This window comes from Nothoprocta perdicaria, unplaced genomic scaffold (genome assembly GCF_003342845.1).
Source record: "Nothoprocta perdicaria isolate Ctin4 unplaced genomic scaffold, notPer1 scaffold_248, whole genome shotgun sequence".
NCBI lineage: Eukaryota > Metazoa > Chordata > Aves > Tinamiformes > Tinamidae > Nothoprocta > Nothoprocta perdicaria.
Window position 1 is genome coordinate 261576 of NW_020455475.1, and position 16626 is coordinate 278201.

A 16626-nucleotide genomic window follows, 5' to 3' on the forward strand; every position below is an offset into this window, starting at 1 on the left:
AGATAAGAGTTACATAAATACTTCTCACCTGCTGCTCCTATCCTTAAAAGCACTGACCTTCTAAGGTAGCTCAAAGTATCTAACGTAGTGCTTCTACTGGAAATATTGAATAGATGACATGAAGAACCAAAAATCTTACTGAGTGAAGGAGAATGCTGGAAAACGCTTAGTGTTGAGCCAGTTTTCTCAAATCCAAAAGAGCAAAATTGAATTAAACTGCAGTAATTTGATTCTATTGTCTCTAAATGAGTTAATTGTAAGAGGACATAGTCTGAGGCTGACCAAGAGAAGGAAAACGATCTATTTAACAGGTGTTATCGGTCAAAATAAAAAATATTGCTAAACATTTCAAGTGTTGCCATGTGGGGATATATTACACACCATGTAGTTATTACTCTTCAGTAGAAGTTGTGCAGCAGAGCACAGCTGCAGATGATTAAGGACAGCACTGCCAGGATCTGACAGCAGAATGTCAGTGTCAAAATTCAATTTGAATTGATTAAATAAGGGATGGCAACACTTTTGTTTTATGGATGGCAACACTTCAGTCGCTTTAGATGCTGTGCTTTCAGACATAAAATTCTTTCCCTCCCTGCTATGTTTGTTGGGTATTTTCACTTGGATCGCAGTCATTTCTCCAGTCAGTCAATTAAGCTGTGATTTGCCACTGTGTCTACGAGGCAGCCCCAAAAGAGCTGGTGTGGCTCCTTGGTGCTTGGCCAAGAGCCTTCAGTGGAAGTAAGACATCGGGCAGCGTAATCTGACTTCCACCACTGMCATGGGGTTTAATGGATGTTAGGGCAGCAGGGAATGCTTGTTCTGTAGGTGCAGCTCCTGCTCGCTGAGCAACCCCGGCATCCTGCTGTTCTTCCCATGCCAAGAGCACAGGAGCAGCTCGGAGCGGAGCCAGATGAGCTGCCTGTGCCAGCAAGCTGTTCTATATGGGGCAATTTCTGCAGTCCATTGAACTTACATTGTGGTCTGCAAATATATTTATCTCTATAGACTTTATACTYTTAAAAGACTTGAGTAACTCAACATATTGAATAGTCTCCTCTAAGTTAAGTGGCAGTAAGTTACTCAGAGGTATAAGATTTTGCAGGGTTAGACCTAAAATGTTGACTCTGATCCAGATCTGCAGCAGGTATAAATCACTGCAGGTAATTTTCACCATCTGAAATTCTGGCCCTAAGCCCATGAGTCATGCTGTTATTTTTTCACATTGTAAATTCTTGCTGTTTCGTGTTCATATTGCTTTAGCACTTTGGACCAGAACCCCATTATGCTAGTCACCCTTCAAACACAGAAGCCGAAGATCCTTCTTGCCTCAGAGTGTTTTTACTTTGAATAACTTGCACTCTTCATTCAGCTTTCCATGAGTATATTTTTACCCGTCATATTTCTGTATGATCCTGATGCTAAGCAAAATTTTGTGCCCAGCTTGATAAATTAAAAAAAAAGAAAAAAAAATACAAAATTACTGCATAGTATACTACTATATCTAGATGACATTTTATGTATGGAGTTCAGTACAGCTGCAGCTCCAACAGTTCTTGAAATGAGAGGTCCAAAGTCTCTTTTCTATTGTGGCATATGAAAAAAGAGAATTTGCACCCCAACTGAACCCAAAGTAAGGAGAATGTTAAAACCATTTGAATCGGTTTCATCTGTTCATCTGTTTTGTGTAGCTCTTTATTTGATTATCATCACGTTACTTTTATTTCACTTGTTGTGTATCTTCCAGCTTATTGAGGGAATCCAGCACCATAGATCTCTGACTAGCATCACTGGAATTATTGCTCTTGCCTTTAATTAATCTGGAAGGGGTATAAATTTAATAAAACTACTCTTTTTTTTTTTTTTTTTTTTTTTTTTAGCTAAAGTAATGCTAGATAATTACCAGTCATGAGAACCCCACCTAGCTGCTCAGGAAAAGTAATTTGTATAGGGCTCCAACTTACTGTGTGATGGCCTCAAGAAACCAAAAAAACAACAGAGGGCAAATGTGTAGTAGGAAATGTCANTTTTTTTTTTTTTTTTTTTTTTTAGAGCTAAAGTAATGCTAGAGAATTACCATTCATTAGAACCCCACCTAGCTGCTTAGGAAAAGTAATTTGTATAGGGCTCCAACTTACTGTGTGATGGCCTCAAGAAACCAAAAAAACAACAGAGGGCAAATGTGTAGTAGGAAATGTCATACTGACAACCAATTCTTTTTTTTCCGTGATCTCTTTTTCTGCTAGTCAGGAGATGACATTGCAYAGCAGTTGCTTGTATTTTCTTTTTCCTTTGGAAGATTGCCTTTACCTTCAGGTAACTAACAACAAAGAAATGGTTCTTGCCTTTTCTCCAGGTATTGTCATAGCCATTGATGATGTTGTGTTCCCAAATAATTTCTACCCTGCCCTAATCATTTATTACTTTTTGGCAAAGCCCTTGAAAAAGGTTTGGTGAAGGCTTTGAAGAAGCTGGATGACTATTTGAGAACCCCTCTACCTGAGGAGATTGATGCAAACAGCACTGAAGAGGAGAAAATGTCTAAACGCAGATTTCTGGATGGAGATGACCTGACTCTTGCTGACTGCAACCTTCTGCCCAAACTCCATGTTGTTAAGGTAAAAAGTGGCATGTGACAAAGAAATCTTCTCTCACAGTGATGTGTCCTCATTGATATGTGTACTTTTGAGGGTAGTCAATGCTGCTCCTGCTTTATCTGCCAGTCACTTACTTTCTACATAAATGATTCTGACCTCTGCAGTATTGCACCTTTTTTTAGGCATTTTCCAAAAGTATAAGGGTGGATTATGCTATGTGAAAAGATTCCTTTAAGTGCTAACTTTCCTTGTTTTCTGAAAAATCCATTTTCTTTTGGGTATATGTAAAATATAAGGATCTGATCTGACTCTCCAGTAATTCCTAAGATAATTCACCTTAACTGTACAGGTAAGGAAAACAGTCTGTAAAGAGACATGGCCACCTGCTCAGTGTGCACCGAGAGATGTGCAGAAGACCACCTTGCTATGTGACACCCACGTTTTTCCTCCTGTACTTACTAGAATGGATGAACAAGTACACAGCTTAGATAAAAGGAGTGAAGTTTTCTTCCATCATTTTAACAACTAAGCATAAAGACAACCTGTGTATTAGCTAGCACATCTTAAGTCCCAGAAGATCAGAATTTGAAGCATAGGTTTTCATCTTAAGTATTTCCTATAGGTTAACTTAGGTAACTTGCTGCTTAGTACAGAAGGAAACAGAATGACACAGTAGGTCACATCACGGGTTAGCAGCAAAGACACTGTTAACATAGAAGTGTCCTCATCTCTTGTTATCACCCTGCTGCAAGTAACAGCAGTGTTTTGTATCAGTTAGATGCCATTATTCTTAAAAGTGATGTCAAACTTTGTCTGTTCCCATGCATTTGTAATTTGAGAACAGCAGTGCATCTTTTGGCAGGGGTTTTGCTTCTGCTGATATTCTATAAAGGGAGGTTAACAAATCAGAATCACCAATGAGATCCACAATTCTTGATGTACATGGTCACTTGCATAGTGCAAATGATGTACATCATGCTGCCTTCTAAGTGTTCTACTTACTTAATTTATCAGATAACATGTTTCTGTAGAATATAGCAAGTACCTGGCTGACCTTGTCAATTAAGTAAGCTAGGAAGTAAAGCCAAATCATGTATCTAATTTGACTGCATAAGCCAAAGCATAAACTGAGCCATGTGAGCTGTCTGAACACATGTATAAAGAAAAAGAAAGAAATAAAAAAATGTGCAAGTCTCCAGTTAAGAAATGTGATAATATCCTCACAGGTTTGGCTTTTTCTTTGGCTCAGCTTCACTCACGACATTGGAGTGAGACAATGTAAAACCGTGAGTCAGACAATGCAAAACTATATGTGATCCCTTACTACTTCCTGACTGCCTGAGGTAAAAAGAAAGATGTCAAAAGAGAATTAAAAATTTTCTCAAATGGGAGAACCATAATAACCATAGGATATTGTCTGAAAAGTGTTTTACAGGCAGAAGAGAAAGGTAAATTATGAAGACTTTTTCATTTGATGAAAAGTGCTTGCTGGAAATTGTGAAAATATCGACTTAAATTGCTCAGCAAGTTTTATCTTCCCTATGTGTGTGTGTGTAATATTGTTGAAGTCAAGAATGTTGAATTAAATGCAGTTTAGACAGAATTTGGCCTTGCTTATGCCAAACGGATCATGGTAAGAAAAACAAATCATAATCATTTCTGAGAACATGACTGTCCTAGGAAACCTGAGATAGATAACAGATCTATCACAGAATCACAGAACATTCAAGGTTGGAAGGGACCTCTAGAGATCATCTTGTCCAACTCCCCTGCTCCAGCAGGGACACCCAGAGCACAGGGCACAGGGCGGCATCCAGGTGGTTTTGGAAGATCTCCAGAGAAGCAGACTCCACAACCTCCCTGGGCAGCCTGTTCCAGGGCTCTGGCACCCTCACAGTGAAGAAGTTCCTCCTCACATGAAAATGGAGCTTCCTGTGTTTCAACTTAACACCCATTACCCCTTGTCCTGTCACTGGCCACCCATGAGAAGAGCTTGTCCCCTTCCTCTCTACATTCTCCCTTCATGAACTTGTACATGTTAATCAGATCCCCTCTCAGCCTTCTCTTCTCCAAGCTAAACAAGCCCAACTCACTCAGTTGCTCCTCATATGAGAGATGTTCCAGTCCTTTAATCATTTTTGTCGCTCTCCGCTGGACCCTCTTGAGAAGCTCCATGTCCCTCTTATACTGGGGAGCCCAGAGCTGTGCCCAGTATTCCAGCTGCGGCCTCATTAGAGCTGAGTAGAGGGGCAGGATCCTCCCCCTTGACCTGCTGGCAACACTCCTCCTGATGCAGGCCAGGAAGGCCAATGGGACAAGTACATCTACAATGTACTCTAAAGTGCATCTACCATGTACTTGAAAAATATAGGGGAACTTTATGGCACATATGTATGTAATTTATGCCCAGGAATAATTTTTTACTGTCAGAAAAATTACAGATTGGAAGCATTCATTAAATTAGCTAATCCATCTTTTCCTATCAACTATTTCATTTCGTCACTGAACGGTTGTCTGGTATGTTAAATTCTTACAGGAAAACTGAAATGTCCCAATCCAGCAAGCTACTTAACCAGCCAACTAACTTTAAGCACAAATGAGTCCCAGTGACTTCAGTGGTATTATACAGGTGCTTAAAATAAAGTATGCACTTAAATATTTTGCTGAATAAGGACATGAGTGTATTTAGTAATTGAGAATTTCCCTTGATAGATTATTTCCTAGTATAACAAGTCTTTAAATAATCACTTTTTCCCCCAGTTTATCCTCATAATTTTATTTTTAACATTTGCTAAATCATCTTAGTTTCTCCATCATGGTACCCATACCACCCAGGATATTTCCTGTACATAATCGTGGATAGATACTTTTAACAGCTGTAGGGGATTTAATTGTTTGACATCACCAGCCAAGCAAAATACACATTTATTTTAGTTCTTACTAATACCTTTACCTTCAATCTATCTTCCTTTTAAGCTTTCAGCTGATTGGCTCTCATTTGGCACCTCAGCCAACACCTACATAAATATGGTTTAAACGGCCAAAAATATTATAGTAAAATTAATTACATCTTCAGGTAACATAGAAAGGCCTTAATTTGATCATACTTTCCGGGCAATTGCACTGGTATGTGCTTGGGCCAAGTAGCACGTTTGCAAGTTAGGGATGGAACAATGGTCACTTTTCAAAATCTTCTTTTATAAGCCTCTAAGCCTATAGGCATTTATCTCCTGTGCAAATGTATGAAAAGAAATAGTAAGAAGCTGTCTTAAAAAAAAAAGAGTGAAGAGAGATATCACCAGCAGGTTGCTTTTATTTTCTGTTTTGTCTTTGTTTTAGATTGTTGCAAAGAAATATCGCAACTTTGAGTTCCCAACAGAGATGACGGGGCTGTGGCGGTATCTGAAGAACGCTTATGCCAGAGATGAGTTCACCAATACCTGTGCTGCAGACAAAGAGATCGAGCAAGCCTACGCAGATGTGGCCAAGCGGCTCAGCAAGTCCTAACTGACCTTGGCAGAGGCTCCATATCACAGAGAGATACCCATTTTACAGACTCTTATCCTTGTTGCCTTAAGATATTCTTATCATTATAGTATCTGGTCAGCATCCCTATGATTCCACYTGTAAAAAGTATATTGATCTGGGACAAATCTGTTTTTCACTGGAGAAAGCAAAGGCAACTCTAGTGGGGAGTTGCCCACTCCCCAYTAATATCTGGCACAGCTAGTATTATTCACAATCAGTATTGGAAATGAGTCCACCTTATTAGTTTCTTGCTTCATGCTGGAGTATCTCACCCCCTGTTTTATTTGAAGTTTTTAAAATAAGATCATAGCTGAATTTTCAAATAAGTCATTGAATAACAACACAAACTRATTCTTCTCTAGGTTATTTCAAGGATGCCTTTTTCTAGTGTGATCTATCCACTGCTATTGGGATCCTTGAAGCAGGGCAAAATATGAGTGAGGGCAAAAAAATTGACCCCAAAAGAGACATTCTCTTAGCAGTTGTATTTACAAACATTTCTGAAATGCATCTTCTCTCTTAACAGGCCCMGAAGTTATAAGATATTTATTTTTAGCTTGGTGCAAGTGGGGAAAGCCTGATGAACACGTTGGATTTGCAGATGCTACTTTGCTTAAAATTTACTTGTTGCTTTTGGATCTGTACATTTAGACGAATATTGAGCAGGTGACCCTTGGAAGAGTGGTGCTAATAATCCCAGCAGATCTGGAAGTTGGTAGAAACACTGAGACCCAACAGTAACGTGTGCAATGTATTAACTTAAATGAATAGGCTGATTGGCACAGCTATACAAACYACGTAGGATATTGTTGCCCCAACAGTTGCTGATTCTTTTATAATGCTATTTTGGGAAACTTGGGTGGGCAGAAGAAATATATTGCTGCATACACATTCAGACAGGAGAAGCACTCTTGTCTGCTTTGTGCTCTGGATGGGCCACTTTCAACAACTCATCTTCCTTTCTAGAGAACACCTTGTTCTGTGAGTCTCAAGGAGAGCAGGCTAAAAGCGGCACATTCCCAGGCAGCAAGTTGGCAAAAATGCCAGCAGAAATCCATGCATGGCACCTTTGTCACACTCCTCCAGGATTTATCAGTCCAAGTTGAATGGCAGTTGGCTTTCAAAAGCTAATTATTTTGTCCTGTATCTAGTATCTGCATAATGCAATCTATCTGCTTTAAACTAGTGACTAGCCTCCCATTAATTTAACAAATGTAGAATGACAGCTCTTTTGTGTGAAACTCACTTGCCCTAATATGTACAAGAGTGTACATGACTCTCAACTTTCAATTTGAGGGGATTTATAGTTGTTTAGAAAGATACAATAATAAAATAAAGCTGAGCTCTAGCATGTAGGGGTTCCTCTTCTGATCAGAGCAGTGAAGAACTGCCCTGATTGCCAGGGGAAGCCCACGCTGCATGGGGGAACATTGCAACAGACCCATTTGTTTGCACACAGAAACCTGGAGGATTGGAGGCACATTATAAAACTTGCTTCTGCCCTAAGGTGCTCATGAAGATCTGAAGCAGTTCTCTTGATTTGGTGAGATTATCCTGCTGTTCCACAAGCAGAATGTTGCTTGTTGACCATGAAGACACTTCGTAGCTGATTGTTTCACAGGGAGCCATCAGTTTGGTCTGAACTTTCCCAAACCTTGGAAGAAAATCTGTGAACTCCCACGTCTTCCCAAAGAGTGGGACATTTTAACAATGGCTAGACTGGAGGGCAAAGACTCACAGTCTTTAAAATATTGCTGAGAAATCAGCTGGCTCAGAGAACACTAATAACAGCCAAAGAAGCCTAATGAGATTAAATATGTCTGGATAAGCATATATGGCTTGCTAAAAGGAAAGAAAAAAAAAAAAAAAAAAAAAAGAAACAACTTCTTCATGAGATTGGAATTATTTATGATTTTTTTGTTAAATTAACTTGATTATTTATTTATTTATTTTAATTGACTCAGTCCTGTCTATCTGTCTTTCTGTTTTTGTTTTTGCTCGGCACGCTGGTCTAGATGGTTCTGTCTGTTTAACAAAGTAATATTGCCAGTGCTCTGCAAATTTGTTTCTAATGAAAAGCCTGCTTTCCAGTTGACGGTCACCTGGGTTTTTTACTTGCAGTACGGTGTGACTAAGAGCCTGCTGATCAATGGAATCTCCGTTTTTTTCAGTTGTCATGTTCCAAGCTTGTATTTTAATTAGTGGTTTTGCTTAATCGCCATTACTAGTGATCTTTGAAGAAGTAGAGGTAGTTGTAGCTTCTTGCTCTGTGCTTATTATACATTGCTCCTTAAAGACTATACAAACATGCAGGAGATCTCAGGTAGGGTAAGTGAACCAATGCAGAATCTCTCCTGAATTCTTCCAGCTCTGTGACTCTTCACCAATTTGCTGAATCTGTGATTCCAAAATGTTCTAGTATATCCTAATTTCATTTTTCTAAAAGAGGGCCAAATCAAAATCAATTGATCTTAGCAACCTTAAATTACATCTTTTTTTTTTTTAAATTGATGTTTACAAATTATGTTTATAACAAAAAAATGAGTTTTAAACACAGTGAGCATTTTGTAAGGTGATTTGCATGTTTGTTAAATATCAGTAGAATTTTGTTATAAAAGCTGAAAATCCCCAAGCTACCTTATTTTTAATTACTTATACAAAACCTAAATATTTTCATTTTCCAATAAGAGCCACATAAATTCGGCTAAGGTGTATTGATGGATATGAAGAAAAAGAGGAAAATGAAACAGTTTTCTGATCAGCTACAGTGCCTGATCTGTGGGAATTCAAGTCTGGCTCTGCAGCCTASCTTTGCATTTTATTCATAACCCTGTAATAAGCTGATCCAAGATTATGGACAGGTTCAGGCATTCTCTGACCTTTGTTTGTGTTTGAAATCCAAGCCCATGTTTTCAGATCTGTAACTTTTGCTCACCTTTGTGCTTTTTGGCTTTAGCTGTAGTCAGAAGCAGGAAATACTGGAAATCCTACATAGAAAAGTGTTTTGCTGAGATTTCGAGCTCAGCTTTCAAGAGCCAGGATCCATCACCAGTGAGATTTTAAAGGGCTCCAGACTCCTTTATGCGGGGTATTTTTGGTGACCTTCCATTGTATTTAGAATTATAAGTAATAAATATTAATCATATAGGATTGTATATCTACATTGGCAAGGAAGCATTTCTGAAAAGAATCTAAGYGACAAGACAGACATTGCAGATTTACAATAACTTTGTTCATAAATTTTTTGCAAGATGTAAAGAAAGACATAGTGCAGAGGGAGAAGAAGCCAACAATATGGATTTAATCATCTGCATTTCAGAAATGCAGACCAAATGTCTGTAAAGATGTCCATTTCATCCAAACATTTCTTAGATATTTATTTCAAAGCTCCCTGTTCACTCAGTCCAACACTCCATTCATATTGGAACCAATATTGATTTCCCTTATCCTAATATGGAGGTGGTAAAGCATCTCATATACTAGCTAATTTTATTTTCTGTTACACTATTTGAATTGCCAATAGGTCGTCTTGCTGTACAGGTATKACTAAGAAAGTACCTTTTCCAAAATTATTTAACACAAGGCTTCTGGCAAACATTTTATTTTCAATAGAGAGAATTTTATAATAACACAGCTTAATCAGGTCATAGTATGGCATATACAGCTAGAGGCTACAAGCTCTTATCCCATATTTGCACAAGCTGCAAAGCCACTGCCAGGGAGAAATGACAGCATATATCACAAAGACATTAGGCATCTTTATCTCCTAACAAAAAGAGATGAACTGAATTATTGAAGTCCCTGCCCATAGAAGACTTAAGATTTTTTTGTAGCCTTCATTTTCAAGGTCAGTAACAAAATGAGCGAAAAATAAGATATTATATATTAGAGATAAAAAAAAAAAGCTTCAAGTTAGTTGTAATCATTCCCAGTGCTAAGCACTATGTTTTAGGGTAACTGATCTGTTTTGTGAGGTAACCCCAAAGGCCACTGCTTGCAGCACAGCTCCTACTACTGTCCCCTGGGGGGAAGTGAGAAAGAACCTCCTTTCTGTCTCAATGGAGTTTAATTGATCTTAGGATATTGTTAAAATTTAGGTGGCTGAAATGCAGCATAGCAGATTCTGTAGTCATATAAAGCCCCAAAAGTCCAAAGAAATACTTTTAAAAAATGATCAATGCTTTAAAGAGCAGAATAACTCAACAGTCTTGTGTCTGTCCTCATATGTATTCCTTAAGGCAAGGGGACGTTCGCATCGGTTTATTTTTCTTCTAGATATGATTATTATTTCTGAATTGCTTCTGATATTAAGGAATGGTTTTCCAGTAAGATTTTGCTCTTCTGCTGAATCTTTCATGTCTTCATTTATTTTGATATCTGTAATGACCTAATGATTCCAGGGGAAGCAGGAAAGACATGACGCTTATACTAGTTGAGAAGTTGAAATAGGTAATGATTTTGGGKGGAGAATAGAATGTTAAAAGCATTTTTTTTAAAGAAATCGATACATAGATGTCTTTTCATCTGGGCTATTTTAACCAAGAATGATAGACTGATTAGTCTGGATTGTGATTTTCAGCACAGACCTGAGCAAATCTGTGTTTGAGAAAGCTTAGGGATGACCTTTCCCGTGGAGCRATCGATGGCCCGTTGGGCGCGGTGCCCAAGGAGCGGGGGATGTGACGGTGCCACCACRGTGAAGGGTCTCGGCACCACTTTTCACAGAGCCCAGCTCTCCAGCTGAAGGGCGTGAGCAGCCCGACCAGGGCCGTGATCCAGCACTAAGGAACGTTTTTCGCTTGCGGCATGTGAATGGAGACTGCTCACGTGTTTAATGTTAAACATGTGCTTTCCTGCTTGGCTGGATTGGGGCCTAAAAGCCACGACAGAAAAACCTAGATATTAATAAAGAGTATTATGGTTCTGTTTCCTTTGAAATCCAATGGCAGAATTCCCAGTGGGGGAATTCCCAATAGGAATTCCCAGCATGAGCCCAAGGCACAAAGATGCTTCAAGAGTAAAGATGTCCTTAGAGAGCAGTTAAAACCCAAAGGGAAAAGGAAGCAACAGGGACAGATGGGGCTTGCCATGGCCACCAGCAGAGCAGGGGACCTGGCCCTGCCCTGGCTCTTTTAATTCCCGAAATCACTTGCCTTTCACATGGGTCCTTACAGCCTCTTCTGCTGCACTGCTCAGAAGTTGCCCTTTCCCTATCTCTCTGGGTCCATAAACTCTGAAGAATTTGGGAAATGGCTAAGGGCGGCAAATTAATCTTTTTCTTTGTGGCTTTTCTTTCTTTTTCTTCATTAAGTTAACTGCTCTAGTTTGGAAACAAGTGCTAAATAAATAGCATTTACAAACAGCAGATTTCTCCACTCTCTTATTAAGGAAGTTTTTAAAAGGAAATGAGGGACTATCCCCAGGTTTGGGAATAAGCTGTGGTATAAAATATAATGTAGGAGGTGTGATTCTCACTAAATCATTTAAGCAGGAAAATTATAGTTCATTTTGAGAAGCATATTTGGACCTGAATGGACAGAATAAAACAGGTTTTCCACTAAGGTCTTAAGACGCAAGGAATCTCAGATTTTTTTTTGTTAACTGACTGAACACACTTTGCCTCCATTGATCGGCATCTGTTGATAGATATTCCAGGAATCATCCATTTCCCTTTAAAGTGGAAAAAAAAAAAAAAAAAAACCTTTCATTATTAGTAGAAAAGAGCCATTCAGCACTCCCTTGGCAGAAAAGGATAATTTGACATTTGGCAACCCAAAATGGACCCGCCGCAAGAAGCCAAGGCACAGCAGAGCTCAGCGTTGTGTTTTGTGGGCGCTTGGTGTCATTAACAATAGAAAACTGKGAGGAAACACCCAAGCCCCAAACCTGACCCTCCATGCTGGTGCAAAGCTGGTGTGCTGGTGTGCACGACTGCATTTGATGTCAATCACTTCCCCATAACTASTATCAGACATCCGATCCTCATCTTGGCAAATCCTCCTAGCTGTGAGGGCATCCCTACTTTTTTCTTTTTTCCTTTTTTTTTTTAAGATAATGAAGGTTCCTACCCCATATTCTCTAGAAATTTATGAACTAGAGAGTGTCAGAGTTACTTTTGTGTGTTGACTGTCTTCAGTTCTAAAGCCTGCAGATCAAAAGCCAAGTTGCATAGTGAGACTTTAGGGCAATCAGAAATGCTGCTATTTTTTCCCCTTAAAATCCACTTGGTTTCACAACTGACTCATTCAGGGCACATTCATGTTATTACAGAGGGGGTTTGATGCAGCAGGAGAGAGAGAGGAACCCGTTGCAGGATGCATGTGCTGCTCTGCTTCCCCTCAACGGGGGTAACAGGAGCTGGACTGGAAGTCCTCAGAGGTACCCGGGCAAGTTTGCTGTCTGTGCTGTGAAACCAGCCCCTCTGGAGATCCAAATGACCTGACCCAAAGTTGCTTAAAAACTGCAACAGCATTCAGAACCAAAACAAGGAGCACGGGGGATGACATGATGACTGGGCACAGTACCTCTCTGGGGCTCTATACAGGCACAAAATAACTCATTTGAAAAAACACTTACAATTTTGAGGAACCTGCCCAGACCCAAGTGCAAGCGTTGGATTTTCTCCTCTAAAAGGTCATGRATCTCAGAAATACCTGGTGTCTGTTGGGAACATAGCTACCTGAGGAAAGAAAAATTGGTAAATCTTTAAGAGTGGGCAGGAATTAAACTTCAGATTTGGACCTGGCAAGCTTCAAAAGTTGTTTGTTTATAAACAACTGTTTTATAGTATTTGGCAATCAAAAGCATCTGCGCATCTAAGGGTCTCCACTGGTTGAGAAAGAAAGGATAAACCCCTTTGCATAGTCATGATTTTCAGGTGAGACACATGCTCTGTTAATGGGTAATTGAAGATTAAATCATAGTTAAGAGTAGGAACTATATTTTTCTTCTCTATATGTACAGCTTCTAGCACAATAAGACCCTGATTAGCGTCTTTGTATGCTGCTATAGCACACATAGTAAATAATAGGAATAATGTAACTAAAATGTCATTGCAGTTTGCCTTTAACATTACAATTGTGTGGCTTTATCAACTGTGAATAAAATCAACGTCCTTTTTGTATAATAGGTAGTATATTTTATTATTGAAAAAAGCTGAATTTCACTTGAAAATATATATATCTGCTTATTATTTCTTTTTAAGCCTTTGGATAGCAAGTGAACTTTTCTTTTGTATCCTTTAAATGAGTATGGGTTAAATGAAGAAATCCACCTTCCTGGATTGGAAGTGTTTATAATCTTATATTCTAGAAACGATTAACACCTGATAATTGAATAAAAGTGGTTTATTTTCTCATTGGGTTATTCTTGAACTTTTTTTTATTTGTTAATTGCTTTCTTTTTAACATGGTTCTAGGAGTGGTTGCAAGAAAGGTGTTTCTGCACTTTGAATAGTGCTTTATGGATATAGAGGAAATAAAAGGAATGTCAGCAAGGAAAAATAAGTTACCTCTGCACTAGCAGAAGCAACAAGGTCAGTAGCCCCATTTAGTTAGCACTTGGTGGTATCATGTTGGCCTGGGTCAACTAGGTAGACTTCATGGAATATGAGAATTGAGAGGATACTTCCCGCACACAAAAAGCCTTCCACACCAGTGTTGGTTCTTTTAGTGTTTATTTCATTAAAAGTAGGTAGCTGTAGCTCTGGCTCCTCTCATCATGCAAACAGACCAAACCTGCTCTCAGACTCTCAGGGCGCTGCTGGCCTTGGTGATCTTTCATGGCAATGAGTAGAACAGGTCCACCCAAGTATTGTGTTCCACATGATCATTCAGGTCCTTGCAGACCTGGGTGATGAGAAATGGGATGAGCAACAAACTGGATCATCCAGTCCTTTTCCTGCCTTTATTTTGTTGCTCCTTATGCATCTGCTCTGCCCAAGGGAAAGCTTTTTGCCTTCCACCAGCTGTGCCACCGGTCACTTTTTTGGTACCCTGTATACATCCCCACTAGACAGGGCTATGATCAGCCYGGCAAGCATTTCAGCATCTCAGGTGTCATCTATCCTTCATACTTTGGGCATGATTTGCCTTACATGAGCCCAGCAGATGCCTTTAATTGCCAGCCACAACKCTTGGCTTTCCAAGAGGTAGGGAAGGAGCTATGGAGTCCCTCTGGCGAAGGATGAAACAGAGGGGCCCAGATGTGTTATGACATTTTCTTGCACTGAATTGGCTTTGGGAAGAATGGGCTTTTTCCTCCCCTTAGATAAGCACAGAAATCTTAAGCAGATGCTTGGAAAACATCAAACAAATATATACTTAAAGAAAATAAATGTAGGCTATACCCACATGCCCCATAATCTAGCCAATATTCAGCCACCACTAACAGTATCAAGCTCTTGTTTTGGGAAGCTTGGAGGAAAAGTAAAAATCTGCAGGCTGGGGACCCTGAAACAGGGCTGGCACAAGATTCAAACCCCAAGGTCCAAAAAAAAAAAAAAAAAAAAAGAAAAATAGGAGGGAGTGTTTTCTGTAGTGCTTCAGTAATCCAGTAATTCAGTAATGCTCAACATTACTGAATGATACTTTGCCAGAGATACTTTGCGGGGTTGACAGAATTTCTTCTAGTTCCCTTGCACGGAAAAGTCACAGCCATTGGTGCAAAGCAGGATGCAAATTGGAAGGGTGAGGAGGAATTTGTCATGGGCAACCTCTTCTCACCCAGCTCAACACTAAACAGGACTAACTTTGCCAAGGGAAGCACTTACAAACCTGCAGGTACTCAGATCACATCCTTGCTAACCCCTCTGTGCATGCGGGTTTGGGAGCAGCTTTTTGGGTCTTGTACGTGCCGTCTTTATGCCAYGTTACTCAGCATTTTCAGAAGATCTTTAAATTAGCTATATTAGCTAATTCTATCCCATGCTTTCTATGGCAGTGCTGTCTGTAAGGGCTTCATTAGATCTATTGATGTATCTGTAAGGGTGGAAGGATGGTATTTCACAGCGTGGGAACTGAGAGGAAGAAATTCAGATAAGGGCTTGCACTTCACTTTGGATGCTCAGCTTGGCCTCCCTCAAACGTGTTTTTTTTTCCACAGAACTGACACCTCACAGCAACATAAGGGTACCACAGTACCAGTAAATCCAATACACAGGAACACTCCCCATCTCTGAGACCAGTGGCACCAGGTGGCTCGTGTCCATACTGGTTTTGCCCTCCCAAACTGGACGGCTGCCCACAAGCTGCCTATTAGTAGCCCTCTCKGGACAAGCCAATTCCCAGCCCGTGCTGGGGGCAGAGCCATTTGGATGCCCCATGCAGCAGCTTCCTTCCTCCTCCCRTGCTCCTCTGCCTCCTTCTTGCAGYCACTGTCCATCCCACCAACAAATGTGGGCCACCATCCACTGGCCCCAGTGTCACCTCCCTCATCTGGAGCGGGGCCACGCTGGCAGCACCAAGTAGCACAAAGGTGGAAAACAGTCTGCAATCACACTATGAAAGGTCCTACCCCAATGCTTATATGCGAGAAGTCAATTTGGGTTGGAAAAGCAGCATTATTAGGCCTGAAGTTATGAGCATCTGATTTTGGTAGTACAGCATTTTTTTTTTTATTGTAACTTATTTTTATGGTAAATTTATTTTATGCAATGTTATGTGTGACTGTGCATATATACACACCCACACATATATACACTTACACACGGCTGACATCCTTCCTGCAGAGCAGCGTTTTCACTTGGGATCACATGAAATCGATGCAGAGAGATGCCACTTGAGATGCAGCCAGGGACCTGCTGCCTTTCTCACTGCACTGCAGTCAGAGCTCCGGTCCCAAGGGTTATTTATGGCATCACAGCGAGACTGGTGCTTCCATGCCCATCCATCCAGGATCATTCGACACCCTTCAGCCTGGAGCACRATCCCTAGGCAGAGCCCTGTGCAATCGCAGCCACTTGTAGCCTCATATTTATGGTATATGGGCTCAAATTTTTATTCGTAAAGCAGCAGTGTTAACTTTTCATTGTCTGCGTGGATGTTGAACTAATTAGAAAGGGGAGAAAGGAAAGGGTGGGGACCGGAAAAGAGGAGTTTGTGRGAACATAACAACGTTAAAATAAAAAACTCTGCTTGCTGTCAGTTAAGTCGCTCCATTAGTTACCTCTACCATTATGGATTCATTTTAAGATCCAGACTTCAATATACATAACTTTAAATCACTAACATCCTTCATGGCAGTGTGATTTGCTGGTTCCATATGTAGCCTCTTGGCCCATTGCGTTGGCACTGTTTCAATTCTTGTCCTTCCTTTGGGTTATGATTTCCTTTCTTTGACAGGGCCAGTGAGGGGGATGAAGAGGGAAGGAGGAAAAAGAAAAGGATGGTGAGGCTGAAGGCAAGTGATGAGGGAAAGAGAATGGAGGAAAAGAGGAGAGGAAGGAGAAGGAGAAATAGGAAAAAGGGGAAAAAGGAAAAAGGAAAGGGGAAAAAGAAAAAGAAAA

The 16626-nt window shown here is 40.1% G+C and overlaps 1 protein-coding gene across 4 annotated transcripts in view; it reads left to right on the forward strand.

The window, feature by feature from the left end:
• CLIC5 (chloride intracellular channel 5) overlaps nt 1-6101 on the forward strand; it is a 66833-nt gene extending 60732 nt beyond the window's left edge. For all 4 annotated transcript variants that reach the window (XM_026039974.1, XM_026039977.1, XM_026039976.1 and 1 more), the window contains exons 6-7: nt 2434-2615; nt 5934-6101. In XM_026039974.1, coding sequence (XP_025895759.1) covers nt 2434-2615; nt 5934-6101 — 350 coding nt within the window. The remainder of the gene's footprint in view (nt 1-2433; nt 2616-5933) is intronic.
• Nucleotides 6102-16626: the final 10525 nt, after the last annotated feature.